Source organism: Felis catus, chromosome A3 (genome assembly GCF_018350175.1).
Source record: "Felis catus isolate Fca126 chromosome A3, F.catus_Fca126_mat1.0, whole genome shotgun sequence".
NCBI lineage: Eukaryota > Metazoa > Chordata > Mammalia > Carnivora > Felidae > Felis > Felis catus.
Window position 1 is genome coordinate 131,651,111 of NC_058370.1, and position 14,037 is coordinate 131,665,147.

The following is a 14,037-nucleotide window of genomic DNA, read 5'->3' on the forward strand; positions in this document are numbered from 1 at the left end:
CAAGTGGGGAAAAAAGCCCCTCTACCTTTCCGAAGCATAGAAGTGGGAAGGCCGTGAAGGACAAGAGCTAGAAAGGCCTCCCTCGGCCACAACTGCCAGGCGGGGGACAGTCCCTTGGCAATCTATCAGGCTGCTGGATACCACGTGATAGACATTAAAAGAAAGAAAAATCATAGGTCAATTAAATTACATTTCATATAAATTCTTTGACTAACTCTCCACAATAACATTTGTAAGAAAATGAACATGCTTAGGCATCCGACTACCGCAGAGGACTAGGGGACCAGCTGTTGAAATCACTAGGAAATCAACATGAATCTTTTGCACCACAAGAACAGGAAACTGCCAAAAGACTCATTTCACTTTCTCTTTCATCCTTCTGCCCATAAAAGATTGTTTTTCTCTGGTCAGAATTTAGTGCTTGATCAAGCTGCATACACCAAAGACTTGATCATCTCTGCTGCCAGCTATCTCTTTAAAGAAAAGAAAATGCGTAATTCCAAGTATGGAAATGTATCTATTTATCCTAATTTGTAACTGCATTTGACAGCAGTCAGACCCACATGATCTGACATGGTCGCTGTTCCGGATTCAGACAGGAAAACGTGAGAGACAGAGAAACATTCCCAGGGTTGACTTTAAAACATTTGTTTTGGGACGCCTGGGTGGCTCAGTCGGTTGAGCGACCGACTTCGGCTCAGGTCACGATTTCATGGTTCGTGAGTTCAAGCCCCCGCATTATGCTCGCTGCTGTGAACACAGAGCCTGGAGCCTGCTTTGGGTCCTCTGTCTCCCTCCCTCTCAATCCTTCCCCCGCTCACTCACTCTCTCAAAAACAAACAAAAAATAAAATAAAATACTTCTTTTAAACTCTTAAAATGAATGTAGAGCGTTTGAACAGATTTCTCAACCCCTTAGTGGTTTCTAAGTATTCCACATAGTTTTCTTTCTAAAGTACCATGCTTTTCCCTTAGGGTTCATCTCCACAGATCTAGGGGGACAATGGAGAAGGTTCCAGAAAGGTCTAACATCTGCACTGTCCATCACGACAGCCACAAGCCACACGTGGCTACCTAGCACTTGAAATAGGACGCGTCCCAACTGAGATGGTCCACATATGTGAAATTCACAATGATCTTACACATTGCGAAATACCTCGTTAATAACTTTCTGAAAACTAGTTATTTGATGATGTTTTGGATATGGTGGGTCAAAGGAAATATACAAAAATTAACTTCATCAGTTTCTTTTAACCTTTTAAGGATGGCTCCTAGATTATTATAAATGACATACGGAGCTGGCATTATGCTTCTATTGCACGGGGCTGGTCTGCAGACAGACCCCCACAGGGAGGCCTCACAGGCCCCCAGCCCCACCCTGGTGACTAACACTCACGGTCATGGTCCTGGCTGGAAACCAGGTATGGGACACATCTATTTTTCTGTAACTTCGACCCCAGTGCATGCTGCTGACTGTGCTGTGGCATCAGCAAGGTCACTCTAGTCAAACTTGAACCAGGAGTGTGTCTGGCAGACTCTGGAAGGCAGGGAGGCAGGAAGCCTTTGTGACAGGGGCTCCTACACTTTCACTAGAAACTAGAAGTACCTCCAACACATTAGGAACAAGAACGATCCAAGGAAGTCATCAGTTCGCACACCCCTGCACACTTGAGACTTTTTTCCCCCAGTGGCCCTCCCTCCACCGTGAAATTTCAACCCCATGGCCAGACTGTGCAACTGCTTATGTGCTGTGGCCCTTCAGAGGCCACGAGCCGTTATAACATCTAAGAAGTCTTTGCTGCTCAGGAGCCAATTTTTTGGTCTCAGTGGGGGTGAGACCATCCCTGCTGAGGACACACGGCTTCCATCTGTCCCCTCCCCAGTTCTTCTGAAAAGCGCTCAGAGGGGCTCACGTGCTCTCCGAGTTGGCACTGACAGAAGTCTCTGGAGTCTTCGGGAGGGCAACCTGCACAGGGAGCAGGTCTGGTCCTCCAAGTTTATACCGGATTCTAGGGTGACTTCAGACTTCTCAGGGAAATAAATATCCTTGAATTCGGCAGAAGGCATTAAGCATGAGGACAGGGCATCATTCTAACAGCCCAGAACCACCTCGGGGGCTCCTGGAGCGACAGCTGTGTTCCTGAACCTTATCTGAGAGCTAACTGTCAGGAAAGGCTCAGTCACCTGTTCTCTCCCACTGACACTTAGCACCGAGTAACTTAAGTGGTCTTTCCTTCAGTGTCACCTATGGGGAGCCCAGAGCCACGTTGGCAGTTTGACTGGGATATCAGATAGAAGTTTCTGGTCTGCCCATGTCCTTTTTCGATCCTGATCCGTACCTCCTACTCTAAACGGCATTTTACGTCTACTTCACTCTTTTACGTCTACTTCACTCTTTTATTAAACACACCTCCTATAACTGACTTCAAATCCTCTGGACGAGGGTGGACCTACCTTGCGCTGGGTGACCACTCTCTATCAGAATTAGGGTACGATGCTGACTGAGGGTAAGTCATGATGGGGGAAGGGTTTTCCTTAGAAACCTCTTCTTGGAATGCAGATAGATCATTAGGAAGAGTTCTGGAGGAAAAAAAGAGAAGACGAAAGTCAAGGAACTATTAGTGATAGATTCACACTAAAGGCAAGTTTCCATTTCATACCGATTATCTCTCAATTGTTTATGGAGTAACATGACCTCCTTCCACCACCCGGGTATACTGCGGGCAACAGAGAGGGAAAAAGTGAGACAGAGACACATATAAATGTGTTTCATGCGCTGACCGAATTGCAAATGTAAAGTGACTGTATTCAAGCACCTGGACTGACAGACGTGTGTGATCGTTACACAGCCTGCTGTATACACTGTGACGCCAAAACGAGACCCAGGAGGCTGTCAAGGTCTCGCTGTGCACGGGTGGGGTTGCCGAATAACTGAATGATCACACACGGATAATGCTTCATCCGGCAGAATAAATACGTGATAGAGACCAAAGGAATCTTGTAATTGCAGAATGATTGCAGATCTGTCTTGTTTCAGGTAGAATGCCTTCATTAAAAAAATAGGACGCGCTATTTCACTCACGCAGAGGCCATCTGTCCGTATGTTTGGTGTTCCCTGAGGTATCTATCACCAACCAAGTTCTGGAATGAAAAGCCACACGGGCATGGCAACTATAATAAGCCCAGCCATCAGTTTCTGAGCCTGCAGCAGATTAGAGGCTATAGTTAGGAAAAGGGACATTGCCAATTTGCCTGTATTTTTAGCCAAGAAAAAAAATAATGTCCTATTTTGAATAATGAAGCAGAGGGATACTCCTGATGTCCCTTATCCCTTCTTGATGCTAACAAGATACAAAAACAGTCATCAAAAATGATAGCGAATGACATAAAAGTCTGAACCATCAAGCTCCCTTACAAAGGAGTTTTTCTCTTTGAAAACTGGCGGTTGTCACCAAAATAGTAACACACAGAAGCACAATGTCACTGCACTGTCAAAAGCAAAGCAAAGTCAAACAAGATGACCGTTAAACCTTGGGCCTAATCAAAATTGAAAACGGGGAAGTCCGTTTGGAGGGAAAACTGGCCATGTTCTACACGTGCTTGTAACCTGAAGTCTATCACAGATCAGGCCCTAGCTAGAAGCCAGTCCGACTGCCGGGAACACAACCGGCATCCAGATAAGAGCAGGCAGGTTCTGGGGTACCTGGGTGGCTCAGTCGGTTAAGTGTCCGACTCTTGATTTCAGCTCAGGTCATGATCTCATGGATCGAGCCCTGCGTAGACAGCACAGAGCCTGCTTGGGATTCTCTCTCTCCCTTTCTCTCAGCCTCTCTCTCTCTCTCTCTCTCACTAAATAAATTTAAAAAATAAAAAAAATAAGGAGTACACAGGTCAGGTTCTGAAACTATGGTTTGGTGCAGGAAGTATTAGTTTGCTCAGTTCTCTGTTCCTTGGCTCTGTCCTAGAGGTCGAAGTTACCAGACGAGGGAGGAGGTCTGATATTACCAGCTACCTCAAATCTCTATGCTACTTTAAGGCTGGGTCCACAGAATTCTAAAACTCCATCTAAAATGGGGCTCCTGGGTGGCTCAGCCAGTTAAACGGCCGACTTCGGCTCAGGTCACGATCTCACGGTTCACGAGTTCAAGCCCCGCGTCGGGCTCTGTACTGACAGCTCAGGGCCTGGAGCCTGCCTCGGATTCTGTGTCTCCTCCTCGCTCTCTGCCCCTGCCCTGCTCACGTTCTGTCTCTCTCTCAAAAACGAATTAAAAAACACTGAAAAAAAAAATGTGTTTTAAATTCCATCTAAAATACATTACCATAAGAATAAGGAATTCTGGGGGAAAAAAGAGTTTGTAAGAATCATCTTAAAAAGTTGGGGCGCCTGGGTGGCGCAGTCGGTTAAGCGTCCAACTTCAGCTCAGGTCACGATCTCACGGTCCGGGAGTTCGAGCCCCGCGTCGGGCTCTGGGCTGATGGCTCAGAGCCTGGAGCCTGTTTCCGATTTCTGTGTCTCCCTCTCTCTCTGCCCCTCCCCCGTTCATGCTCTGTCTCTCTCTATCCCAAAAATAAATAAACGTTGAAAAATAAAAAAAAATAAAAAAAAATAAAAAGTCAAAGCGCCCGACTCGGACACAGGTCCTGCCTCTTGAGAGCACTTACCTACTGCCGTCTGGCGGGTCGGCCTCCTCGTCGGAGCTCATCTCTATGGGAAACATGTCTTCGTCCTCAGATGTGTTCATGTTGTCGTCTCTCTTCAGGGTGTCCAGCTGGGACTTTCTCCTCCTTTTTCTTCTCTTCTTCACTAAAGAGCTGCTCGAAGGGGCCTCACTGGGAGGTGAGGCCTGGGCTGACGTGCTGGGGTCCAGGGTTCGGAGCCGATCTACCGAGCTCCTCTTCAGCTGACACTCCATGTGGGCAGCTCCGTCCGACAGGATAGGGGAGGTGGCCAGGTACATGGGGATCACTTCCTACGGGACAAAATCGTTTTCAGGGTCTCATGAATTTGGGCATAAGGAGCAGGATGCTGCCAAAGGCCGGCCAGGGTCCCTGTAGGAGCCTGAGCGCCCCTGGCGAGGGCCGCGCGGGGCAGGCCGGCTGGACGCCACGTCTGGGGGGTGCAGCGGCCAGACCTGATAGCCGACCACAAAGTCAACGAGGCATTAAATGCCATTTGTACCGAATCCTGCGTTTTCCTACTTGTAACAAAGCAAGGTACTTAGTGACTTCAGGCCACCAAAAGCCAGCTGTGTTTGAAATATCTAAAGCAAAGAGGAGAAAAGGGGCTTTGAGGCATTGTATCACCCTGGGATCTGGACTCAATTTTGCATTTCACTGTGGGTAAGTGTGTGTATGCATGCTTGCGTGCAAAAGGGAGAAAGAATGTGTATGTATTTTTTCATACGCACTGAATGAAGATGACAGTAATTAAAAAAAAAAAAGAAAAAAAGCACCTGACAGCCGCCATCCCCAAACCTGCCAACAAACAGAGCACATCCTGGCACATAGCTGATGATCCGATACTGACTCTCTTTAAATTTTTTTTTTCAACGTTTATTCATTTTTGGGACAGAGAGAGACAGAGCATGAACGGGCGAGGGGCAGAGAGAGAGGGAGACACAGAATCGGAAACAGTCTCCAGGCTCTGAGCCATCAGCCCAGAGCCCGACGCGGGGCTCGAACTCCCGGACCGCGAGATCGTGACCTGGCTGAAGTCGGACGCTTAACCGACTGAGCCACCCAGGCGCCCCGATACTGACTCTCTTCTTAAAAGCAAAAGGGAAAACCATAGCCTGTCAATTTAACAGTCGTTTAACAATGATTTGGCAGTTTTTAAAAAACTGTAAAGATCATTGTATTAACGAATGACTTATTTATTATGCGACACTCAGTAACAAGAAGTAAAGAACATACACAGGGGCGCCTGGGTGGCTCCGTCGGTTAAGCATCAGACTTCAGCTCAGGTCATGATCTCACAGCTGGTGAGTTCGAGCCCCGCCTCCAGCTCTGAGCTGACAGCCTGGAGCCTGCTTCAGATTCTGTCTCTGTCTCTGTCTCTGTCTCTCTCTCTCTCTCTCTCTCTCTCTCAAAGAGGTTTAGAGAACATCCGATGTGCTGCACATATACAATGAACATCTCAGGGCCGAAGCCTCGGGCTGGGAGGGGAGAGGTCATCTCAGCCAGCCGCGCAGTGGGCCAATGTGGAAATGTGGACGGCCTTGAGATGGGGTTAAGAGCAAAGAAGGGTCCACAGGCTGGATAGGGGAGAGGCAGATCGCCGCAGGTTGGGGGGGGGGGGGGGGGAGACCGCATCCTGGGGCAATCCGGAGATGAGGGACGCAGGCTTCCCGGGCTTCCGGCGGCCTTCCAGGGGTCGCCAGAGGCAGGCGTAAGGGGCAGAACGCACTCTGGCCTCCGAAGCCCCGTCCCACCCACGGGCACCCTCAAGGCCAGCACAGCAGGCCCCCGGGTCTGCACCTTCCATGACGGCCTCGCCCCAAACGCGTCTTCAACTCTCACGGTGTAAAATCTGTCCAGAGCTAAGGGACAACAGAAATGTAAAATGCAAGTATCCATCTGAGATGGAAAGAATCGGTAATTCCGAATTAATGCTTCTCAGAGCCTTCCCTTTGAATAGGAAGGTAAAGATTGGCAGGGACTCCCCCCCTCCCCCTCCTCCCAGCCCCCCCCTCCCCCGCCGCCTGGGGTTATTAAGGGATGAAGGGTATGGGATGAGGACGCTGGTCCTCCTTTCATGTCACACCTTTGGGTGGGGGCAGAGCCTGGGACGGTTTTATTCTGCAACTGAAATTACGGGCATTCGCGTTAAAGCCTGGAGCTGCTGAGATCTGCTCCTTTCCCATAAAGGTGCTATCTTCCTGTAAAGGAACTCGTCTAAGTGGATTGTACTGAGGAATCACGACAGGATCCCTCAAGGTGGCTTTCTCGATGAAGGAAAGAGTTGAAAAGTGGTTTGTCTTAGAAGAATACATAGCGGTAAATTATCATGACCTTGGATTTGGCAAAGGATGCTTAGCTAGGACGCCGAAAGCAGGAGTAACAAAAGGAAACAGAAAGAGAGAAGCTGGATTTCATCGACATTTAAGTTTTGTGCTCCAAAGGACACCATCAAGAAAGCGAAAAGGCACATATAAGGAACTCTCAACAACTCAATAATAAAAAGACCAAAACCCAAGTTAAAAAAGATCTGAGTAGACATTTCTCTAAAGAAGATATACAGGGGCACCTGGGTGGCTCGGTCGGTTAAGCGTCCGACTCTTGGTTTCGGCTCAGGTCATGATCTCACGGTCTGTGGGTACGAGCCCTGCATCGGGCTCTGCGTGGACAGTGCGGAGCCTGCCTGAGATTCTCTCTCTTCCTCTCTCTCTGCCCCTCCCCCACTTGCGCTGTCTCCGTCTCTCTCCAAATAAATAAATAAACTTAGAAAATACACATTAAAGGAAATATACAGACGGCCAATAAGCACGTGAAAAGATGCTCGACATCATTAGTCATCAGGGAGATGCAAACCACATCGAGGCACCCCTCCACACCCCCCAGGGCGGCTGGAATCGGTCAGCCGGCAAGTGTTGATGAGGATGTGGACAAATCAAAACTCTCCTGCACTTCTGGTGGGAGTGTAAAACGGCGCAGAGCTTTGGACAACGGTCTGGGAGTTCCTCAAACACTAACCACAGAGTTGCTACGTGACAGCAATTTTACTCCTGGGTACACACCCGAGAGAAATGGTAACATATGTCCACACGAAGGTGCAACATTACTCATCACTGCCAAAAGGTAGAAACATCCCACGTGTCCCTGAGCGCACGAAGGGATACACAAAATGGGGGACATGGATACAACGGGCTGTTATCTCGCCAATACGGGCTACAGAATGGATGAACTCGGAACACATGCAAAGTGGACGAAGACAGGCACAAAAGACAACATGTTGTAAGACTGAATTCGTGTGATGTCCAGAACAGGAAATCCTATACCAGCAGAAGGCAGGGTGGTTGCTTAGAGCTCAGGCAGGAATGGGGGCTTAAGAATAGGCAGGTAATGGCTAACGGGTACAGGGTTTCTTTGTGGGGTGATGAAAATGTCCTGAAATTGACTGGTGACAGTTGCACGTACAAGAGACAATACTGAAAGCCACGGACTCGTATCCTAGAAATGGATAGATCATCTGGTACCCAAACTGTATCTTAACACAGCTGTTAAAATCTTTAATAAAAAATGCAAGGGATTTGGTCACTCACTAAACAGAAATTAGAACAGTCAGACCTCTGGGATTTGACACACCAGTGCCAAAGCTGTATGCTTTGGACAACAGCTCGGATGAGCTTTGGTTCCCGTCTCCTTGGACACGGTGGGCACGCGGAAGCAGGACCGGTGAGCCTTGTGTGGACATAGCACACACCCACCCGTCTGGCGCAAAAACCCCTAGTATAGGGAAACAGCCGCCCTTCTCTGCCGTGATGGTCTACACCGCCCAGCACGAGCATTACTTCGCCACACAAACTTCCGCTGCGTCCTCTAGATAAGCACTGCTCGAAATTCAAAACTAGGAAGTAACACTGACCGCCCAGCCTTCCTTACCTGATCACTCTCAGTCTCTTGAACAAAAAACGCTTCTCCATTGTCTCCCAACTTCATGTGCAAATCCACGGATTCCCCGTTGATTTCTATGTCAACCTGAAGGAAAAACACACCCCACCGCCACAGGAAACCTCATGGGGGATGCCGTGTCTCTACATACACATCTTTGAATCACATACATCCCCGAAGGATCTCACAATTCCAAACCTCAATCAATCAACCCAGGCTTATGTGCTCTCCGCCATCGGAAGTGGAGTCTATTTGCCCCCCCACCCACCCACCCTGAGCCCGGGAAGGCTTGCGATTGTGCCCAGCAAGCAGAGCACAACAGAAGTGGCTCTATGGAACTCCCGAGGCCGGGTCAGAAGAAGGCAGGGTCCACCTGGCTCCTTTCCTCTGGAGATGCTCACCCTATATCCAGCCACCGTGTTGTGCGGCCACCCAGGCCACATGGAGAGGCCACATGTGGGCATTCTGGCCAACGCTCTCAGCTGAGAGCCCAGCCGAGGGGCCACCAGCCATGTGAGTGACCGCATCTTTGGAGTGGGTCCTCCAAATGAGGCTCCAGGTGGCAGAGGGCAGAGAAACCCCAGCCTGTCCACGCTTGGTCTGAATTCCTGACTCACAGAACCCACGAGCTTAATAAGTAGCTGGTTTTTGCCACTACGTTTTGGAGCAATTTAACACCACAGTTGGAGATAATACACTTGTCAATTCAGTGACCAGCCCCTTCCAGTGTGAAGCCACGATCCCAGAGGTCCAAAGCTCTGTGTACAGACAGAAATACGATGATTTTTCTCTGAAGAAAGAAACTGTACCCCAGGTCACCGGGCCCTACGCTCTTACCACTTTCTCTCGGGAGCGCAGGACCCCCATCTTCCCAAAGCGCACGTGGAAAGGGGAACACTGAAGGTTCCCATTGGGTTGGCGGACGACGATGATATCAATACATCCAGACAGGGTGGCAGGATTCAAGCCCTTGTAGAGTTCCTTCACGGTGACGAACACCTGGCCCGCCAACTGCCCAACGTAATTCATGGTTTGAGTCTGGAAAACAGAGACACAAACACACACACAGACGCACAAACAATTAATTCAGAGAAGGCCATCTCTCTAGAGTCAGTCCAAATGGGCTCATGGTCACGTCAAACACATGTGTTTACACGTGTGACTTTCACAGCTTGTTCACATCATCTTGGTCCACCGGAATGAGCCCGCTATCCACCAACCCCCGACCCGGTCAGCAAGCCCACAAACCTCCACGGCAGCGGCCCCAGGAACCCCAACTGGTAGCACTGGGCTCTTCCCCTCTGGGCCTACGGTTCTTGCTTACGGCACCCTTACGGCCCCTGCCAGCCTCACTCTGTCGTCACATGTAGGTTTTACACACGAAATCTCAAGACTCTCGAGAAGAGACTGTATTTGCTACCTCGTAGAATCTATCCCCCCCCCCACCCATGCCAAAGAGAACAGATCATCAATAATATGAGTTGAAAAAAGTGGCTGTTTTCACTTGAGAAGGAAAAACAATGACTTTTATTTAGAACAACTTCCATCCCGGTCTTGGCCTGTCTTGTCTATCTGACTCTGGCCCATGACTCCAGGAGACATTCATCCGAACCACTTTGGTTTGTCTGCCCAGCTAATCAACTGAAGTCCGGTCAGCAAACACCCGGGCGTCTCCTCTACAAGGGGCCTGGTGGTGGGGACGCAGAGATAAAAAAGACCAAGTCCCTGTCCCCTGAAGGGACCCACAGGCTCATGAAGGCGACAGAAGTAAAACACAAGGAACTAGAATATGTCACTGCTATGTCTGTTCTAGGTAGACGCTAAGGGCCATGACCCAGGGAGGTGGAGGGGCCACGCCAGGGCAGGGAGGTGGGAAAAGGTGGACCAGAGCCCCGCAGGGGGTGCTGTGCCCATGACAGAGGACATGCAGGGAAAAGATGGAGAGTTTAAGCCCCGCTGGGAGGTCCGGACGTTTCTAGGTGGCAACGCAAAGCCACCGCAGATTTGGGAACGACAGAACGATGATTCGATCCATGATTTCAAGGAAGTGTCATGATAATGACGTGCAGACTGGCCAGAAAAAGCCAGAGGCTGGAAGGCCAAGTGACGGCTGCTGCTGATGGTGCAGACAAGACGCCGGCCTGAAAGGAGGCCACGAAGAGGCAGCCGGACATGCTCGGGTCCAGGGGCCCGGCCGTGAGCTGGTGCCATATTCGGGCTCCCACGGCCGCCTCAGTGCTGGTCCTCACCGGCCCACCTGCCCACCTTGGCAAAGCCCACCCTCCGGTTCCACGGTCTGGCCCCGTCGCGTGCCCCGATGTGACTCGCAGACTGGCCCACAGCCCTCGGGAGCCAACCCTGCAGCCATCGTCTGCCACCCACTGCTCCTGGCTCCGCCTCCCCGGGCCTCGTGCTCTCAGAGGTGACTGCGCCCCCTCCCACCCCCACCCGGGGTACCTGTCCTCAGGATGCAGCTCCCTTGGGGCTCCCTTGTTGCCAGCCTGCGGGTCCCTTCTTCCCCGGCTTTGCTGACCTCAAGCGAAGGCCCGGTCAAACCTGCGCTCCCCTCTCCTCTCTGTGCACTTGACCGGGCCTCCTGAGGCCACGTGGCTTCACCACCTGAGCATGGAGGGTTTGCACGCTGTGACTTCCAATGGCTGGACCCCAAGACCTCAATCACGCCCCGATTCGTCAAGGTGACCACCCACCCTCCGTGGGGGTGTGAGGGACCACGCCGAGCCCACCCATCTTCGGGTCCCTGACAATGATCCCGGCGACCACGACCTTGAGGACGCACGCCTGTCCCTGACCTGTTTGCGCAGTTCGGTTCTATGAACTTTCTCGCCCTGATGTGTCCCTGACTTGGCCCTGTGGTTTTCCTGTCACTTGGCGAAGCCAGATTGTCCCGGAGGCCAAGGACCAAGCCTTCTCTTTTCAAGTGAAAAAACCAAAAACTACCTTTCGTAAGCCTCACCTCAACTCCTGTGACGTGTGCAAGTGAGAGCAGCACCCCAACCCCCCCGCTTTACAAATGAGGAAACCGAGGCTCAATGCTGGCTGGCCAAAAGCCCTGCTGGCAGGGGGGCAAACACGAACTGTTGCTTTAGGGCCAACTTAGAACAGGCCAGAACCCTAACGGCAATGAACAAAACCTCCAGAGAAAAGAGCGCAAGAAAGCCCCGACTGGCTCACTGTACAATTTTAAGTGGCACCCTCTGGATCGCCACCACCCGTCTCCCCCAGAAAGAGACGCGCAGACCCTTCCGTGCACACATGCGGAGACGCGCTCGGGCCGGCCTCCCTTGGACGGGGTCTGCGTGACGCGGCCCGGCACCCACGGCTGACGCAAGTCACGTGGACGCGAAAATAGAAAATGGCATGATTTCTAAATCTGTGTAGTCGTGCAAGCTAACTGACTTCGTGTAACAGGGGAGAGGGGACCGTTCCCGGAGATGAACAATGCGGAAAAAAAAGGATTCCTTGGAACCCGGATACATCTTGGTTTTGTTTTAGGGTTTTTTTGTTTGTTTTTTTAAAGATTTTATTTATTTTTATTTTTTTAATTTTTTTTTCATTTTTTTTTTTTTTTATAATTTACATCCAAATTAGTTAGCATATCATGCAACAATGATTTCAGGAGTAGATTCCTTAATGCCCCTGACCCATTTAGCCCATCCCCCCTCCCACACCCCCTCCAGCAACCCTCAGTTTGTCCTCCATATTTAAGAGTCTCTTCTGTTTTGCCCCCCTCCCTGTTTTTATATTATTTTTGTTTCCCTTCCCTTAGGTTCATCTGTTTTGTTCTCTTAAAGGGTTTTTTTTTTAAGGAAGACTTATGCCCAAGATGGGGCTCGAACTCATGACCCCGAGATCAAGAGTCGCAGGCTCTTCCGACTGAGCCAGCCAGGGCCAAGAACCCTGATATTTCTTCTAGGGAATCATTTTACCAAAAAAACACAAAAAAAAACAAAAAAAACAAAAAAAAAAAAACCCCACCACCTCGATGTTCAATGTGGATTTTAACATGCAGGACTCACCGAGAGGGGTAAACCTCTAACTCTATTTGGTTCTGTCAGTCCCCCTCCCTTCTCCCTGGCCCCTTCCGGCTTCATCACCCTCAGCCGTGGGCCCTGCTGGTCCCTGAGGAACAGGCGACCGCCTCCCTGCATCGAGGCCCCCAACCCGCGCCCCAGCCCCTGCCCCTGCTCACGCGGCCGGGGACCCACCGGCCAGCATGCCGTATTCCCAACAAACGGAATGCTCGTAACTGGATGGTACTCCCACATGTCGGCATCCCAGCTCCTCATCTGTGAGACGAGGACATCTGCCTGGGTGACCTGCGAGGTCCGATGGCCTGAAGATAAAGCCTGAACGGGCATCTTCAATAATTCAGACTAAATGGTGCTCTGCTCGCCCGTCCTCAAGAACAAAGCTTCCCTCCCCCGTGTCAGCGAGCAAACTCAAGGCTGTTGTGCAGAATCTGAAGATTTCGAAGATGGCAGGACCCTGGGTTGTTATTCCGACACCTCGTTTGACAGAAAGAAGCCCAGACACGGAAGGTGACAGGCAGCGCTCCCCGTCTCCAAGAGACGGAGCGGGACCCCGACAGCCTGATTCCTGGTCCTGCGATCGTCCCTTCGTGCGTGGTGTAATTTTCCCACCACAAATAACCGGAAGTTACTTTGCTATCTTCAGCTACCCCTTCTATTGAATAACGTATTTGCAGATCGGAAAATATCTCCATTTGGAAGCAGGGAGCCTGTTCCACAGTTCTTAGCAAATGATAGGATCGTGGCCCCACCTGGCAATATGCTCCTCGGTGTCTACAGGGACTGTCTTAACCAACCACGGAGAATCTTTTAGGAAGGGGACTGCTTGGATGAATACTATCTGAAACACGGGAAAAACACGGGTTGGCAAGGCTGGGAAGAAACTGGAATCTATGTGTGTTGTTGGTCAGAATGCGAAACGGTGCGGCGCTGTGTATGGAACAGTACAGAACACAGCTCCTCAGAAAATTAAAAACAGAATTCCCATATGACCCCGCCATTCCACTTCTACGTATAGATCCCCAAAAACCAAAAGCAGGGTCTCAAAGAGATTCTTGCACACCCACGTTCCCAGACGCGTCATCTCAATGGTTCCAGGAGGTGGAAACCACCCAAGTGTCCCTTGATGGATGATGAACAGATAAACAAGATGTGGTGTATCCATCCAATGGGGTATTAGCCTTAAAAAGGAAGGCAATTCTGATATACGCTACAACGTGGATACACCTTGAAGACATCACGCTAAGTGAAATAAGCCAATCACAAAAGGGCAAATGCCTTATGTACGATTCCGCCCACATAAAGTCCCTAGACCACGGAAATCCCTAGAAACAGGAAGTAGAAGAGTGATTATTACCCTCGGCTTCAGGGAGGAGGGA

At 50.3% G+C, this 14,037-nt stretch overlaps 1 protein-coding gene across 11 annotated transcripts in view; it reads right to left on the reverse strand.

Moving 5' to 3' along the window:
* The window catches only part of LPIN1 (lipin 1), a 129,614-nt gene that overhangs the window by 44,334 nt on the left and 71,243 nt on the right, over window positions 1–14,037 (reverse strand). For 5 of the 11 annotated variants that reach the window (XM_045054929.1, XM_011281321.4, XM_019827896.3 and 2 more), the window contains 6 exons: window positions 9,447–9,647; window positions 8,601–8,696; window positions 6,477–6,539; window positions 4,662–4,969; window positions 2,454–2,579; window positions 26–133 (listed from right to left, as the gene is read on the reverse strand). In XM_045054929.1, coding sequence (XP_044910864.1) covers window positions 26–133; window positions 2,454–2,579; window positions 4,662–4,969; window positions 6,477–6,539; window positions 8,601–8,696; window positions 9,447–9,647 — 902 coding nt within the window. Of the gene's footprint in view, window positions 1–25; window positions 134–2,453; window positions 2,580–4,661; window positions 4,970–6,476; window positions 6,540–8,600; window positions 8,697–9,446; window positions 9,648–14,037 lie in introns of those variants that run through there. The other 6 variants (XM_023252094.2, XM_045054931.1, XM_019827894.2 and 3 more) reach the window with 5 other exon arrangements.